Source organism: Lampris incognitus, chromosome 10 (assembly GCF_029633865.1).
Source record: "Lampris incognitus isolate fLamInc1 chromosome 10, fLamInc1.hap2, whole genome shotgun sequence".
Lineage (NCBI taxonomy): Eukaryota > Metazoa > Chordata > Actinopteri > Lampriformes > Lampridae > Lampris > Lampris incognitus.
The window spans coordinates 3650966-3667049 of NC_079220.1; the positions used below are offsets into that span (position 1 = coordinate 3650966).

Genomic DNA, 16084 nt, shown 5'->3' on the forward strand with positions numbered 1-16084 from the left:
GGTGCGTCCGTGCACGCCGCTATGCAGATGACGCCAGTGCGTCCGTGCCTATGCAGATGACGCCAGTGCGTCCGTGCGTATGCAGATGACGCCGGTGCGTCCGTGCACGCCGCTATGCAGATGACGCCAGTGCGTCCGTGCACGCTGCTATGCAGATGACACCAGTGCGTCCGTGCGTATGCAGATGACACCGGTGCGTCCGTGCCTATGCAGATGACGCCAGTGCGTCCGTGCGTATGCAGATGACACCAGTGCGTCCGTGCATATGCAGATGACGTCAGTGCGTCCGTGCGTATGCAGATGACGCCGGTGCGTCCGTGCACGCCGCTATGCAGATGACGCCAGTGCGTCCGTGCCTATGCAGATGACGCCAGTGCGTCCGTGCACGCCGCTATGCAGATGACACCAGTGCGTCCGTGCCTATGCAGATGACGCCAGTGCGTCCGTGCCTTTGGGAAAACGCGAGCCGTGAGAGCGCATCTTAAAAAGTACCCGCGAGTCTCGGACGTCGCCGGTGTCCCTGGACTCAAACGGGCTCGTCCCGTGTGCTGAATCTGCTTTAGGGGTTCACGGTGTGGTTGAAAAAACAAGACTGTGATTAGATTAAATAATCAAAAGATATTCATTGAACAAGACAGACAGAACACAGGCAGTAAAGGCATAACATCTAGCACACAGCATGTATGTTTTTACATTTCAATTAGTTAAATATAGCAGTGCATTCTTTGACTATGGAGAACATTTCCAAATCGTACTTCTAAAGCTGTTTTTTTTTTAATCTATTTGTCCCCCTTTTAAAAAAAAACAAAAACAAAATGGTGTAACCACAATTTTGGCAAACTTAAAATCTTTTCAACTTGCAAATATAATGAAATAAACCATAAATATACACAAAACATACTTTATACGAGGCAATAATAATAATCATAATCATAATAAATAGTTTTTAAGTTAACAATAAGTTAAAACTACAAGCTTAAAGTCGCCCAAATAATACAAGTTTGTTGGCGCTATCTTGAAATTTTTTTTCTGTTTAAATTATTTTATGTTGCAACAAAAGCTACCACAGACTTTTACAAACACAATTGAACACAGTTTGATTGAAATTAAAAAATAAAATTAAAAATTAAAAAAAAAAATCTAACTAAGTCTAAAATCTGCATACACTGTAAAGAACTGCAACTAATCAAATAAAGGAAGAAAAAGAACAAAGTGTACCCAATCGAAGCAACCAAACAAAATCTTTGACCCATGTGTGTTTCTATGGCAACGTCAACAACACAAATACGCTAATCCAACATGTGAGTCTTGATATGTGAAAGAAACCAATAAGTTACAGGAGAAATGATATCTGAAACTGACATGGGCTAAACTGATGATGTATCGACAGTATTCCTTTCAAGGCGGTGTAGAATTGCTGCATGACGTCAGCCGGATGACGCGTGGGTGGTTGGTTGGCTGGCTGGCTGGCTGGCTGGCTGGCGTGAGCTCGCTCGCTCGCTCGCTTGCGGCGCGCGGCGGTGCGCCGGGCTCGGTGACGCGTCGTGGACGTCGACAGACCAGAGCTCGTTTTGTTCGGCGCTCGTTACGAATCTGTTGCTAATAACTTTTTGTTTTTGTTGTTGTTTGTTTGTTTGTTTCCTCAACCTTCGATCCTTTCGCAATTCCGCAAAACCATTTCAGTGTGACGTTTAATTTATTTTTTAAAAAATATATATCATTTGTTCTCAGTCAATATAAAAACAAAGCACATTGCACTTACTGTTCCATAGGAAAGTTTTGTTGTTTTTTTTGTTTTGTTTTTTTGTTGTTTTTTTGTATTTTAAAATGATTATTGTTGTTGCTCAAGTTCTGCTGTCTCCCGCCATGGCCCTCGGCTCTCTACTGTACGCTGGGTGTGACGTGAGGGCTCTTTCTATGGACTGTGGATGAAGGGGTCCGTCTGGGGGACTGTTGGTCTGGTTGCGGGGTTCGAATCCTACACTAAGCCGGACATGGCGGGCTCGACAGCTCCAGCTGCGCCTCAGCTTGGCCTTGTGTGAGTGGCTGCGCCGCCGCCGCCCCCGCCCGCTCGTTTCTGCTAGGCGGCCAGAACTAGTTAGTACTGGAAAGGGCTAGTTAGTACTGGACAGGACTAGTTAGTCCTGGAAAGGGCTAGTTAGTCCTGGAAAGGACTAGTTAGTACTGGGAAGGACTAGTTAGTCCTGTAAAGGGCTAGTTAGTACTGGGAAGGGCTAGTTAGTACTGGGCTTTGGTGGTCGGTGCTGGCCACCAGCGGTAATCGTTATGCTACGTTCAGACCAAAGGCGGCGAGAGAGTTGGCGCCGCTTTGTTCGCCAGAGTTTGGCCGCCAGCTCCGCCAGGTGTGTTCGAACAGACCGCGAATTCGCTGTGTTGACGTCACAACAAGCAGTCTAGTCACACCGACGCTGCTAGCAAGTTTGCTAGACCGCACACGACAAATACCGCACACCAGCAGTTCGTGTTTACTTGTGATCGTCACGGATGAGCGACAGAGATCAGTTGCGGCGGCTCTGCTTTGTATCAACTTGCGCCGCCCAAACCGGCGTCGGCGCTCTGTTTGGGTTCATAGCGTAAACCGGAGACGTGCCCAGCTTGGCGAATTTCACCGGCTCGTTCAGGAGTTGCGTTTGGACGGCGTCCGAAAAGAATTCTGGGTAGGGGGCGTGTCTTCTTTCCCAACACGAAGGCGGGTTCTAACCCTACTTGAAGGTGATTGGCTGTCGCCTGGCGAAATGTTCGCCCGAGTTGGACATTTTTGAACTCCCGCGAAGGCGCGTTCGTCGCTCGATTCGCCCAATTCGCGCCGCCCGTAAATTCGCCGCGAATTATTCCCGCCCATTGGCCTCCTCCCATTGGCTTTGCATGCATTCGCGCCGCCTTTGGTCTGAATGTAGCATTAGGATTATTAAGGAATGGCATGGTACGAGACAGACAGCGAGGAAGCCGGGGCCAGTGGCTGACGTGGTACCCTTTTAGAGGATGAGTGCGGTCTTGCTTCAGGGCAGCTGACACAAGTAGTCGGGGAAACACACTTTTTCAAGTGGATCTGACTTTTGCTTGGTGGGGAGGTGAGCCGGGTTTGTCCGCGGACGGGTTTGATATGGTTTTTGCTGCTCACCAGCTGACGCCAGTGGCTAGTTAAAACGTGTGCAGAGGGGATTGCTTGCTTCTGATTAGTTTGATTAACATCGGTCCACACGTGTGGCGTGGTCGTTTAAAGGATTCACAGAATGCAGACTGATACGCACAACTGAGATATTCTAAAGTAACAACAACAGAAGTTATAGAGGGTTCTGATTCAATAGATATAGATTTGTAGAGCATTACTTGGGGGGTGGGGGTAATGTGATTAGTCTTAATTTATCCTTCTCGGTACTGACTTGCAGTGCAATTCTTTGGCTAAAATCGAATCTTCCCAACCGTAATTAATAGCGGCTGTTCATTATGAGTCTGCGTCACCACACCAATCCGCCTCGTAACCTTCCGCTAGCTAGCGAGCCGCCGTCCGTCACGAGGCCGGGCAGCGGGCCCGTGTCTCCGCAGTTGGTCCGGGGATCTCGAGTCAGGGCGCGTCACTTCCGCCGCCGCGCGACCCCGAGCGAGACAAGCGTGAGTCCGCACGCCGACAGTCCGTCAGCCTATACACCGAACCGTCTGGCCAAGCGTGAGCTCGTCTCTCGTTTGGACATTTGTGTTTTTGTTTTTGTACATCAAATTCGTTTTTGTCAGGTCGGTTTCAGTCGTTCTCGGCATGGTTGGACAGTTTGTAAGCGGTACAACCTTCCTTTGCCCCCTTCCCCTTAAAATCCCCCACCCGTACATCGCACGCTTGTTCTCCTTCTCTCTGCAAAGATCAAGAGGGTTTAAAATAAAGCCATGCGATGTCCCAATTTTTTCCAAGCTTAAGAATCTGTAAAAATTCAGCACAAGGTCTTGTTCTTTTGTCTGTATAAAAATAGATTCATCTCTAATGTAATCCTTTCAAAGAGATCGTCGTCCTCTTTGGCTAACACAGCGTCACTTAGAAAAGCAAAAAAAAAACAAAAACGTCTTGAATATAGTCGACCTTATTTAATCTATCATCATGTGCAGAATGTCTCCATATTGAAAGACAACAGCTGTCCCCCCGTGGCGCATCTGAAGTCAGGTCTCGAACAGACAGGTTGTGGTTGGCCTTCATGTTGTCATCAAGGGGTCCGTAAATAATTTCCACGCAATTGGGTTGGGGATATTTTGAGAAATGCTATTTCTGGTGGTGGTGCCAAACGGATGTGAAGGCGGCAGAGTGAGACAGGTTGCTGAGTGTGTCTGTCGGTGGCGTGTCGGCTCGGTTTAGCGCGGTCATCGCTTGAGAGGGCTCGTCTCCAAATGTCCCGGGTAGTTTTTGATCAAAGCCGCTTTATTTTGTATTCTTACGAAGAACTTGTTCTCTGCATGGAGCCCATCCTGTTGCAGAGGAGCAGTGGGCGGCTGCAGCGCCCGGGGACCAACTCCAGTTCTTCTTTCCGTTGCCTTGCTCAGGGGCACAGGCAGGAGCATTAACCCTAACGTGCATGTCTTTCTGATGGTGGGAGGAAACCCATGCAGACACGGGGAGAACATGCAAGCTCCGCACGGAAAGGACCTGGGACGGCCTGGGGTTCGAACCCGGGACCGCCTTGCTGTGAGGCGACGGTGCTAACCACTGGGCCGCCGTGCCGCCCCAAGTGGACAGATTTCAAGTTGAAACTGAGGGGGGTTTGGCAAAGCTGGCAGAACTGATGCCAAGCCGTCTCCTCCGAGGGCCGGTTACAGTTGGAAAAGAGTCAGGTGTCCTCGCTCGCACCCCGGACTGGAGGTCAATCTCAGACGTCGAGCCGCATCGTTCTGCATCGTGAGCCCCCGTGTTCTAAAACCAGGGCTCCGTTTACCCCAGCGAGCCTCTACTTGCACAGCAATTCAAAGAAAGACGCCAGTGTTGTTGAGTTTTTGCTCATTGCCGCCATTTCTCGGAGGCTCCAGACTTGTGTGGGACGTTGTTCAGTTTCAGTCGTGTTGGCGCTGAATTGAATATTGTAACGTGCATGGATAAGAAGACACGCGGGCCGCTGGCTGGCGGGTTTGACCCTTTAGTCGAGCGGTTAGCGATGTCTCCTGCGGTGCGGGCGATACAGGTTCGCTTCCCGGCCGCGGCAGTTCCTGTGGTTGCGTTGTCCCCCGAATTCGCTACAATATTTCTCTGGCAGATGCCGGAGTCGTTCTAAATCCATAACCCATCACTTCCAAACCCCTGTTGCCAATTCCCTGCTTAGTTCCTCAGACGGCCGCGGCTCCCGGACGCGTGCCGCGGCGCGGGAAGCGGAGCGCAGCAGGAACTGGTCAGCCCGCGTCGGAACCGCGATCTAAGTTCTGGCGCTCGCGTCTTGTCCGTTTTAATCCGGTTCTTCCTGTCCTCCGCCATCACCGGCTATCGACGGCGTGGCCGTACAGGCTTCGCCGTGAACTGCACCAACAAAGCCACGCCATGCAAAACAGCCACGAGGAAATCGCAAAGGAAGGGGCGGGAAGCCCGGAAAGACGCGGGAAGCCCGGAAAGACGCGGGAAAAACCCCGGCGTCCTCCTCTGAAAGCGGGCCCCGTCGTGGCGCCAAGGGGCTCATCGCCCGCAGCCCCGCCAGGGCGGATGACGAGGGAGCGTCGCCGCGGGAACGCTCGAGGTCACAGGCGGTGAACCCGAGGAGGAAGTCGGTTCTGCGTGTTCGGTAGAAGAGCCGGTGGGACTTCCCCTCCCCTTTCAACAGGCCCCGGATACGAGCGCGTCCGTAGCTGCCGAACCGCGTCGAAGGTGCGTCGTTGCGCCGACTTGTTTTTCGGTGTTTAGCGAGGGGGAGAGGGGGGGGAGGAGGGGGCGGGTCGGACGGCCTGCAGGCTAATCGTCTCCGTGACCGGTATGCGCTAGCTAGCCTGACTCGTGTTGGGCCTCCGAGCTAACGGCGGGGGAACGGCGGCCCTTACACTGGCGCCACCTAGCGTAGAGTCAGGAAACAGTAGTCAAAGTTTCTAGAAAATGCTTACATACTCGGCTATTATAACCACCTTAAATATTGAATATATAGTTATATTTTAATATACGTATATAAGAGAACACTGTTTTTTAATTTTCTTTTTCTTTGATCTTAAAAAAATCGCTGATTCAAAATGCCCAAGTGTAAAAAAAGTGACTTCGTCCTCCCCGGCAGGCTGGCGGGGGAGGCGGCGGGGAAAGAGATTGGGTAAATTGCACATATTGGTTCGTTTAGGTTTTTTTGTTTTTTGTTTTTTTTTTTGTTTGTTTTTTGTTTTGTTTTTTTTTTTGTTGTTGATCGTTTTCGTTCGAGCAGTTGTCGTCATTATTTGCCTGAATTCAATCGAAGCGCTCGGCACAACATTCTCTGTCACATTCGTTTTGACTGTCTCCTTCGTAGATCACCTCTCCCCCCCCCCTCCCCCCCCCCCGACCAACCAGCTGGGTACCCCTGACTCATTCAATCCAGGCAAATACAGGGAAGGACAAGCATGTTGTGTAAAGAGAAAAAGAAAAAACTCTACTAGTGTGTTTGTTTGGAACTCTGACTTTGTTTATGCCCGTGTGTGTGTGTGTGTGTGTGTTCGTGTGTGTGTGTGTGTGTACTTGGGTCTGCATGTGATAGTATATTACGAATGCGTGTGAGAATGCATGTCAGAGAGAGACTCGGTCCAGGCCCATGTAGAGTGATGGCACAGGGGGCTGTAGTGCTCCCCCTGCAGGTAATCAGGAGTTGGCGCTAGCAGCCTCCCCGTCAGGCCTTGTGCTGCTTGCTGGTCTTGAAGGAGACCTGCAGCACGCGGTCGCCCAGGCGGTAGCCGTTGAGGCTGGCGATGGCCATCGCGGCCTCGTCGTAGTTGGTCATGGTGACAAAGCCGAAGCCCTTACATTTGTTGGTGGTGAAGTCGCGGATGACCTTGACGTTGGTGACCGCGCCGAAGGGCCCGAAGAGCTGCCACAGGACGCTCTCGTCCGCTTCGGGGGACAGGTTGTACACAAAGATGCACCAGCCGGCGCCGGTGGGCCCGGTGAGGTTGACCCCCGCCAGGCTGGTCATGCTGTCAATGGTGATGGGGGAGAATCTGGGGAGGAGAGAGGGAGAACTACCATGGGTGTCATTCTGAAGTTCTACGCGGCATGCAGCGCTCTATACTGTCTGCTATAGGCATGTTTTCTGTGAGAAATGATAAAGCTCTGTAGCCGGGCATGGAGCCGGGGGAGCCCATCTCCATCCCCTCTCTGCTGCACAGTAAGTAGATAAATATATGTGTGTGTGGGCACCACTGTGGCAACAAACTACTGCCTTTCATTCAACGTGACACTGACACACACACACACACACACACCCCCACGCACACTCTGCATATCTGAGTCATATTCTCTGCTGACCAGAGCCTCTGCAAGAATCAGACACAGAAATCACAATGTTCAACGCAAATCACAAATATTGAACAAAACACAGAAACCTAGAGAGGGATGAAAAGCAAATCAGAATACAAATCATACAAAAAGAACTGGAGAGCAAACAGAGGAGACGCAAACGGAATCTGGTATGTCCATGCTGGTGGAAAAAAAGGGGACATTAAAAGCAACTAAAACTAACAATGTTAGTTCATAAATAAATACATAGAAGTCTCTCCCATTAATCAAAAACAAAACAACGAAAAGGTTAAACAAAGCCATGCCGGAATACCCTGCTGTTACGAGGCTACGGGCCTACTCATCATCATTCAGATGCTCTTTTATGGCCTGGATGCTTATGCAACATGTTTGAAAGGGCACTGGGAAGCATGGATAAGGAACAACCAGGACCATTAGATCTCATTTCAACATGGAAGTCAGCAGGTGGTATTCAGGGCACTTTGTTTGAGGTTTTTTTTTGTTTGTAGCATGGATGCTTTTGAAAAGGACACCTTTTGGCATTTACCTCTTGACTCCGTAGCTGGCGTTTAGTAAATTGTCGAGTCTGCAACGCAAGAGGGAGAATGAAGGGGATGGAAAAGTTAGTTGTGAGATCTACAAGGAAAGGGGGCGGCTTTTTAGGTTAACATGCAGCTCCCTCAGCAGCTGGCCAGCAGGGGGCGCCCTTCACCTCGCCACAGCCCACAGCCACCAACTGCCCAGGAACCAAGTGATGGTGTAGAAAACCATAACAATGCTCTGAGTATGTGTCTGGTTTGGAATTTAGATTTACGGTGTAAATTCAGCTGTCTCAACTTGTGCGTACATCTATCTTAATCAAGGTGGTGCAAACATGCTAATCTGCCAATTGTGATGAAGCATTTGTGTAGTACAGTTGTTCAGACCCAGGAAGTAATTTTGAAAAAAACTTTTGACTTAAATCTCAGCCATCAAATTTGTCTTTTTAGCAGTCATGACACATTTGCAACTGGAAGCCTTTAAATCTCTTGTTTTCAACCTCAGTTTACAATTTGACGTGAACCAAGTCTGGCTATGCAAATGTGTGTGTAATTCCCCTGCCTGTGGAGGATGAGATGGAGCTAAAAGCATCAACATAATTGTTTTCAAACCAGGATTTGTGGTGCGCGAGTCTTTATTGTGCTTGGCAGAATCTGTTGTCTTACATTGGTTTTGTGCTGTTATTTGGATCTGGTCCCTTTCCAAATGGAGGGATGATGCTGCAGTTTAAAAAGAAAGTCAGAGAAAAAAGAGTGAGAGGGAAAGAGGATCAGCACCATGGAGGTCCCTCTACACCTCTGAGTAGCCCACCTCGTATAACAGTTCAGCCAACTCATCTAGCCGCGTTAACTCGGAAGTAAGAACAACTGGTAGCGGGGTTGACCAGTGGACACCAGACACACATCGAGTGAAGGGGATTTCAAACGGTTCTTTAACTGCTTGTATATTTATAGCAAAGGAAAAAGTACCAAAGCATCTGCTGCGATGTGTTATTTCTAGACAAATTTACTTGGCTCTGTGACAACAAAGAAAGCTAATCTAGACAACATCAAATGCCTTCAGATGATAGGCCTCTGCAGTGGATACTGACGGAAGTAAAAACATGTCGACACGCCCACCACCTTAACACCATCCTACAGACCACACCTGCCGTCTTTTGATCACACTTTGTGTTTTTTGAAGCAACAATGCTAGCATATACTAGCGTAGCCAGATAGCTGTGATCTTTGTTCAGAGTTTGATAAAACCTCATAAGTTAAATGTCTTGAGCATCTTAAGACCAAGCCGCTTAAATTTATACGTCGGTCGAGTAATTGGGCCCTCGGGTACGACAGAGCTAAACATGTAACTTGTTCAGAATCACTCAAATGGTGTTTTTCTTGGTCACGTGGACTGTACTTTGTTTTAGCTTTAGCTTGGATAGACTATGATAGACCATGACCACTGTTCTTGGCTAATGGAAATTCTGTAGTTATGTCAGGTGTGTTGCATGTCGTACTGTACATTTTGATTGTTTATCTGGCAAACGAATACGTGGTAAAAAGCTAGTAAACTGGTGTGCTGTTGACTTTGCAGTAGTTTGCAGATTGTTGTTTTCTGATGTATTCATGCGCAGTATGGCTGCAGTATTAGACTGCCTGCTACAACAGGGCCTTTAACAGTGGGGGTGGTGGGTGGAGCGGGTGGGGTGGCAGCAGAACTGATGTGTTGTTGAGTATGGTGGAGATTCAGTACCTGAAGCGCTGGGTCTGGTGGTGCAGGGGGCCCGTGTAGCGGCGGGCAGCAGTCTGGTACAGCTGGGTCAGTAAAGCCTGGCCCGTCTTCTGACTGGGGTTGTTGGCGAACTTGACAGTGATTGGCTCAGCAGCACCCAGAGGCTTCTGCCCGTTCAGGCCCTTGATGGCTTCCTCCGCCTCGTTTCGCTTGTCAAACCGGATGAAGCCCACTCCTCGCGATATGCCTGCTCCGGATCAGAAAACAGGCCAATGTTAGCACCTGGGGGTCAAGTGGCGTCGTCACTGGCTGACAGTGGCTGGTCTGTCTCGTGGGCATTGTCTGGGTTAGCCAGAATTCATCCAGAGAAACAGGCCTGCAGCGACAGCATATTAGTGAATTAAGGCTGTACCTGTAACTTGGTCCACTAGGATACGGGATGTGATGATGCGGCCGTACTGGGAGAATAGCTGTTCCATGTCCTTCTGGCTCATGGTTTTGGGGAGTCCACTCACGTAAAGGTTTGCATCACGAATAGAAGCTGAACTTGGCCGGGCATATGATACCTACAGCACACAAATGCATTGGAAATAAACCGACACAATAACTCAGGAAACAGAACACAGGTCGCAGAAAAGGGCTGCAGAGAAGTCGCTTGTTAAATAGTCTTTTCTTTGTGTCCCTCACCTCTTTTGAAAAAATCCTTTCTATTCCTTCAGCACTTCCAAAGCCTCACCATTTTGATTTCTCCAGGCTACCTGAAGCTGACTGTACTGCAGACTGTATCCCTTTGAACGCCCACTCTCATCCACAGACATATGAGAGATGGTGCCGCTGTGAACCACAAGGCCTTGTTAACTTTATTTTATACTGAAAACTGATTCTGCCTACGTGGATCTAGGTTCTCTCAGTGCACTTTGTTTTATTAATGCACCAGTATTTTCGGTGCTGCTGTGTTTGCATGCTGTCTGATTTATTGTGGGTTCTTGCATACTGTTAAGAAAACACTACATCTAGTATCCTTCAGGGACACAGTGTGACTCTGATTGATGGTTAGGGTCATGCATATTCATGTTTTTGTGCGTATGAGAGCCAGCGAGTGTGGCTATGATAGATAGCGAGAGTCGGCGTGTTGCGTTTCGGTGCGTCGTGTTTGTGTTTGGCGGTGGATAAGAGAATATGAGTGTTGTTTGAGATAGCCTGGTCTTCCCTCCCGCTCCGGCTCCTCTCCTTTGTCTCTGTCCTCCAGGGAAGAACGGCTCCACTGGCAACCGGCAAACAGTGTAAATTGATCGCGGAACATGCCGGATCTCTGGTGAGTCAAAATCACTCTCGCTAAGCTAACATCGCACACACACACAAGCTCAAGTACACTCCAGATTTGGTATGGGCTGTGTTAAACGCTAAATGCCCAATGTATGTAAACCACACACGTTTTGAAATTTAAATGCAGCTGAATGGTTCAGAATATATCGTCCGCCACAGAAGCTCCCCGAAGGATACCGTGATATGAATATGAACGACTGGTATATCGCTCTTTGAATGAAAACAGCGGCCATTTTCTCCACGAGAGATAAGCAGCACCGTGTGTGTGGTGTGCGCACAGAGGCTGTGCATGAGACAAAGGGTAGTGTGGTGCAGTGATTAGGGTGCGCTGGAGGAGTCAGGGGAGTTGCTGCGTTCGGGGAGCAGTGGCTGGCCTATAATTACCCCTCTCCCTGTCGCTCCCACAGTACAGATGGTGCCTGCAGTCCATATGGCCTCTAATCCTGTCATTGGCATTCTGCTCCCCTGGCTATCCCCTCCATTTTACTGCTACCCTTTTGCCTTTCATCACTCTCACACCTCTCTGGTGAGGCTTCCTGCAAAATCGGATCTTGACTTTGTCATGAAGTAATCCGTGGTGTTGCGATGGGTAAGCTTCGAGAGAACGTTTCAGAATGTCAGCGTTCATTTAACATATCGATTTAATGTAAATATTGTCTTTCATATGTTAGTTTATCAACTGGGGGACCAAATCCAGCATACTGGTCAATGGGTCTATTATTGGTCAGGACTCGGGTCCGACAGCTTCCTTATCCGTGGACAGCTGTTGCAGGATCAACTGGTCTACTCTTTCCAAGATCTGATTCCTTGACCCTGGGCTTTGTTTCGATCTTTGATCTACTTGGATCAGGTGGAGAAGGGAGGGCCATAATGTTTAATAATCCCCCCTCCCTTCCACTCATCTGATCTGGGGACAAAGGAACCCCTAATTAGCCCAGATTGGTGGCAGATGGGATAACCTGGACTGACCCTCACGCCTTGCAGTCAGGCTCCCTAATTACATTTCCATCACAATCACCTCTGCACGCTGCCCGCCCCTTTGCTTTCTGACCTCCACTCTCCTTTCCGTCCTTTCTCTCACTTCCCTTTGTTCCAGCTGCCACTCCCCCCCCCTCCGCCTCCTTCCCGCTTTGCAGCCCTCCTTCTGCCTCTTTCGACCCCCTGCTCCTTTTCAAACCTCCACTTCCTTCCCTCTCCTCTGCCTTCCCCACTGCACTGGGGCAGAGAAGGAGGCGGATGGTGGAAGAGCACTCCGCCTTCTTACCTTGATTGTTTTGGTCTGCAGTTTGAGACCATTGAGCGTGTTGATGGCCTTGTCTGCATCGTTGGGATCCACGTAGTTTACGAAGCCATAGCCCAAGCTCTGGCCTGAAACAGAAGACCCACACATTTAGTAGTATCCGTGGCTCTCAGAGCTGCAGAGAGAGGCAAATTATGAAAAACAGACGGCATGTGTTGCAGCCCTGGCCAGCACCTGTTATCTTGTCTCTGACTAGCTTGCAGGACTCAATCTCTCCAATGCTACCAAACAGACTTTTGAACTCTTCCTGGGTCATGTTCTGGGGCAGGTAGTTGACGATGAGGTTGGTCTTGCTGTCATCCGTGGCACCGTTGGTGCTGATGACTGGGCCGTTGGGCAGACTGGTTCCGCTCGGACCATTGGACACCTGGGTTTCCATGGTGCTGATTATCTGCTGAGGGAGAGGGTGGAGTTAAATCTGGCTCCATAAAGAGATACATGCAGATGAGTTTGTACCGTCCACCATTGTCATAAGGGCAGGTCTGGAGTCAGCAAGTAGGATTCGAAGTCTCATTTGCCGTGCATACAAACAACCCCCACTTCCCGTCCCTTCCTTTCCCTTCCCCCCGACCTTTCCTCCTCCCTCATTCCCTGCCTCTGGTCCTGCAGATGTCACAGTCCCTCTTCCCATCTCCTCCCCTCCCCCATCTCCTCTTCAGAGGTTGGACATCATTGCATCATGACACACGGGCCAAAGGATGATAGTGGTGGTGGTGGTGGCAGAGGCTGCTGGGTGTGTCTGTGTGTGTGTGTGTGTGGGGGGGGGGCTCTTGTTTGTGTTTCAGTTTGTTTGCATTTCAGTTTGGGAAAAAGTATGTGTGTGTGGGGGGGGGGGCTGAGGTTCCAAACAAAAGAGAAGCATTGGATATATGTTTTTTTTAATATATATATATATATATATATATATATATATATATATATATATATATATATATATATATAACTTCATTAAATGCTCAACGGTAGGGAAAGTGCATATATATATATATATACACAAACACACACACATATATATATGTATATATGTATATATATATATGTATATATATGTATATATAAATCTAGTGAGTCAAGTAAATCTTTATGAAACGGTACAATCAGGTGTCAATTGATTGATTGATTGACAGCTGATGATTGCTTATGGCATGAAACAGGCTTGTACTGTTGCATAAAGATTTTATTTGACTCACTGGATTATTTTGCTCCTTATTTGTTGAGCACTTTCCCTACTGTTGAGTATTATATATATACATATACATACATACATAAATACATACACACACACACACACACACACACACACATATACACACACACACACACACATACATACATATATATGTGTGTGTGTGTTTGTGTGTGTGTGTGTGTGTATATATGTATATATATATGTGTGTGTTTGTGTGTATGTATATATACACTCACCGGCCACTTTATTAGGCACACCTGTCCAACTGCTCGTTAACGCAAATGTCTAATCAGCCAATCACATGGCAGCAACTCAATGCATTTAGGCATGTAGACATGGTCAAGATGATCTGCTGCAGTTCAAACCGAGCATCAGAATGGGGAAGAAAGGTGATTTAAGTGACTTTGAACGTGGCATGGTTGTTGGTGCCAGGCGGGCTGGTCTGAGTATTTCAGAAACTGCTGATCTACTGGGATTTTCACGCACAACCATCTCTAGGGTTTACAGAGAATGGTCCGAAAAAGAGAAAATATCCAGTGAGCGGCAGTTCTGTGGGCGAAAATGCCTTGTTGATGCCAGAGGTCAGAGGAGAATGGCCAGACTGGTTCGAGCTGACAGAAAGGCAACAGTAACTCAAATAACCACTCATTACAACCGAGGTATGCAGAAGAGCATCTCTGAACGCACAACACGTCGAACCTTGAGGCAGATGGGCTACAGCAGCAGAAGACCACACCGGGTGCCACTCCTGTCAGCTAAGAACAGGAAACTGAAGCTACAATTCGCACAGGCTCACCAAAATTGGACAATAGAAGATTGGAAAAACGTTGCCTGGTCTGATGAGTCTCGATTTCTGCTGCGACAGTCGGATGGTAGGGTCAGAATTTGGCGTCAACAACATGAAAGCATGGATCCATCCTGCCTTGTATCAACGGTTCAGGCTGGTGGTGGTGGTGTAATGGTGTGGGGGATATTTTCTTGGCACACTTTGGGCCCCTTAGTACCAATTGAGCATCGTGTCAACGCCACAGCCTACCTGAGTATTGTTGCTGACCATGTCCATCCCTTTATGACCACAGTGTTCCCATCTTCTGATGGCTACTTCCAGCAGGATAACGCGCCATGTCATAAAGCTCGAATCATCTCAGACTGGTTTCTTGAACATGACAATGAGTTCACTGTACTCAAATGGCCTCCACAGTCACCAGATCTCAATCCAATAGAGCACCTTTGGGATGTGGTGGACCGGGAGATTCGCATCATGGATGTGCAGCCGACAAATCTGCAGCAACTGCGTGATGCTATCATGTCAATATGGACCAAACTCTCTGAGGAATGTTTCCAGTACCTTGTTGAATCTATGCCACGAAGGATTAAGGCAGTTCTGAAGGCAAAAGGGGGTCCAACCCGGTACTAGCAAGGTGTACCTAATAAAGTGGCCAGTGAGTGTCTATATGTATATGTGTGTGTGTGTGTGTGTGTGTGTGTGTGTGTGTGTGTGTGTGTGTGTGTGTGTGTGTGTGTGTGTATATGTATACATACATACATATATACATACATATATACACAGACACAGACACACACACACACAAACACACACACACACACACACACATATATATATATATAAATGGAGTTGATCTGGGTTAGTGCACGGTGACAGCGTGTTTGGTTCTCCTCTGTTGCGCCATGTTGCTTAATTTGATCCACGGGGGATTCTTAAGGAACATCTGCAGGTCAGAATCCAAACTTCCTGCTCCACTTTCCTTGTTTCAAAGCTCTCCAACACCACACCGTCCTCTGTCATGCTTCCTTTTTTTTTAATGCCACTCTGAATCTAAACTCAAAGTCTTTGCTTACATACATGTTTTTGTGAAATGTTGATGCATTTAGCGTACTTGTTTAAACTTACACATGATCTCTTTGACCGTCAGTTGTTTGAATATCCCCTTTAAGTAGAAAAACTCTTTTTGTGTGTTTAAATTCAAGTTACTTTTGAGGCTTGAACTTATAATGTTATCCTAAATATAACTGTTGACTCGATTTACAGTTTTCACTGACATAATTTGACCCTCAAAAATAGTAGCACCCAGTCCAATAAACAAACAAAACAAAATAATGATGGCAAAGAATTCCTACATACATCCTCTTTTCCGGCGTAAGGTGGACCGGTGCAGATAGACCTGCATGGTGTCAGAAGAGCCAGGGAGGGGCGTCCGGGTGGTGTGGCGGTCTATTCTGTTGCCTACCAACATGGGATCGCTGGTTCAAATCCCCATGTTATCGGGCATCCCTATAGACACAATTGGCCGTGTCTGTGGGTGGGAAGCCGGATGTGGGTATGTGTCCTGGTCGCTGCACTAGCACCTCCTCTGGTCGGTCGGGTCGCCTGTTCATGGGGGGGGGGGGGGACTGGGGAATAGTGTGATCCTCCCATGCGCTATTTCCCCCTGATGAAACCCCCCACTGTCAGGTGAAAAGAAGCGGCTAGCGACTCCACATGTATGGGAGGGGGCATGCGATAGTCTGCAGCCCTCCCCGGATTGGCAAAGGGGGTGGAGCAGTGACC

General features: G+C 48.4%; 1 protein-coding gene across 1 annotated transcript in view; it reads right to left on the reverse strand.

Annotated features, from left to right (window-relative positions):
• Positions 1-6821: 6821 nt before the first annotated feature.
• elavl3 (ELAV like neuron-specific RNA binding protein 3) overlaps positions 6822-16084 on the reverse strand; it is a 32778-nt gene continuing 23515 nt past the window's right edge. The window contains exons 4-9 of the mRNA XM_056287588.1: positions 12501-12725; positions 12291-12394; positions 10113-10266; positions 9722-9947; positions 7995-8033; positions 6822-7149 (exon numbers count right to left, since the gene is read on the reverse strand). Coding sequence (XP_056143563.1) covers positions 6822-7149; positions 7995-8033; positions 9722-9947; positions 10113-10266; positions 12291-12394; positions 12501-12725 — 1076 coding nt within the window. The remainder of the gene's footprint in view (positions 7150-7994; positions 8034-9721; positions 9948-10112; positions 10267-12290; positions 12395-12500; positions 12726-16084) is intronic.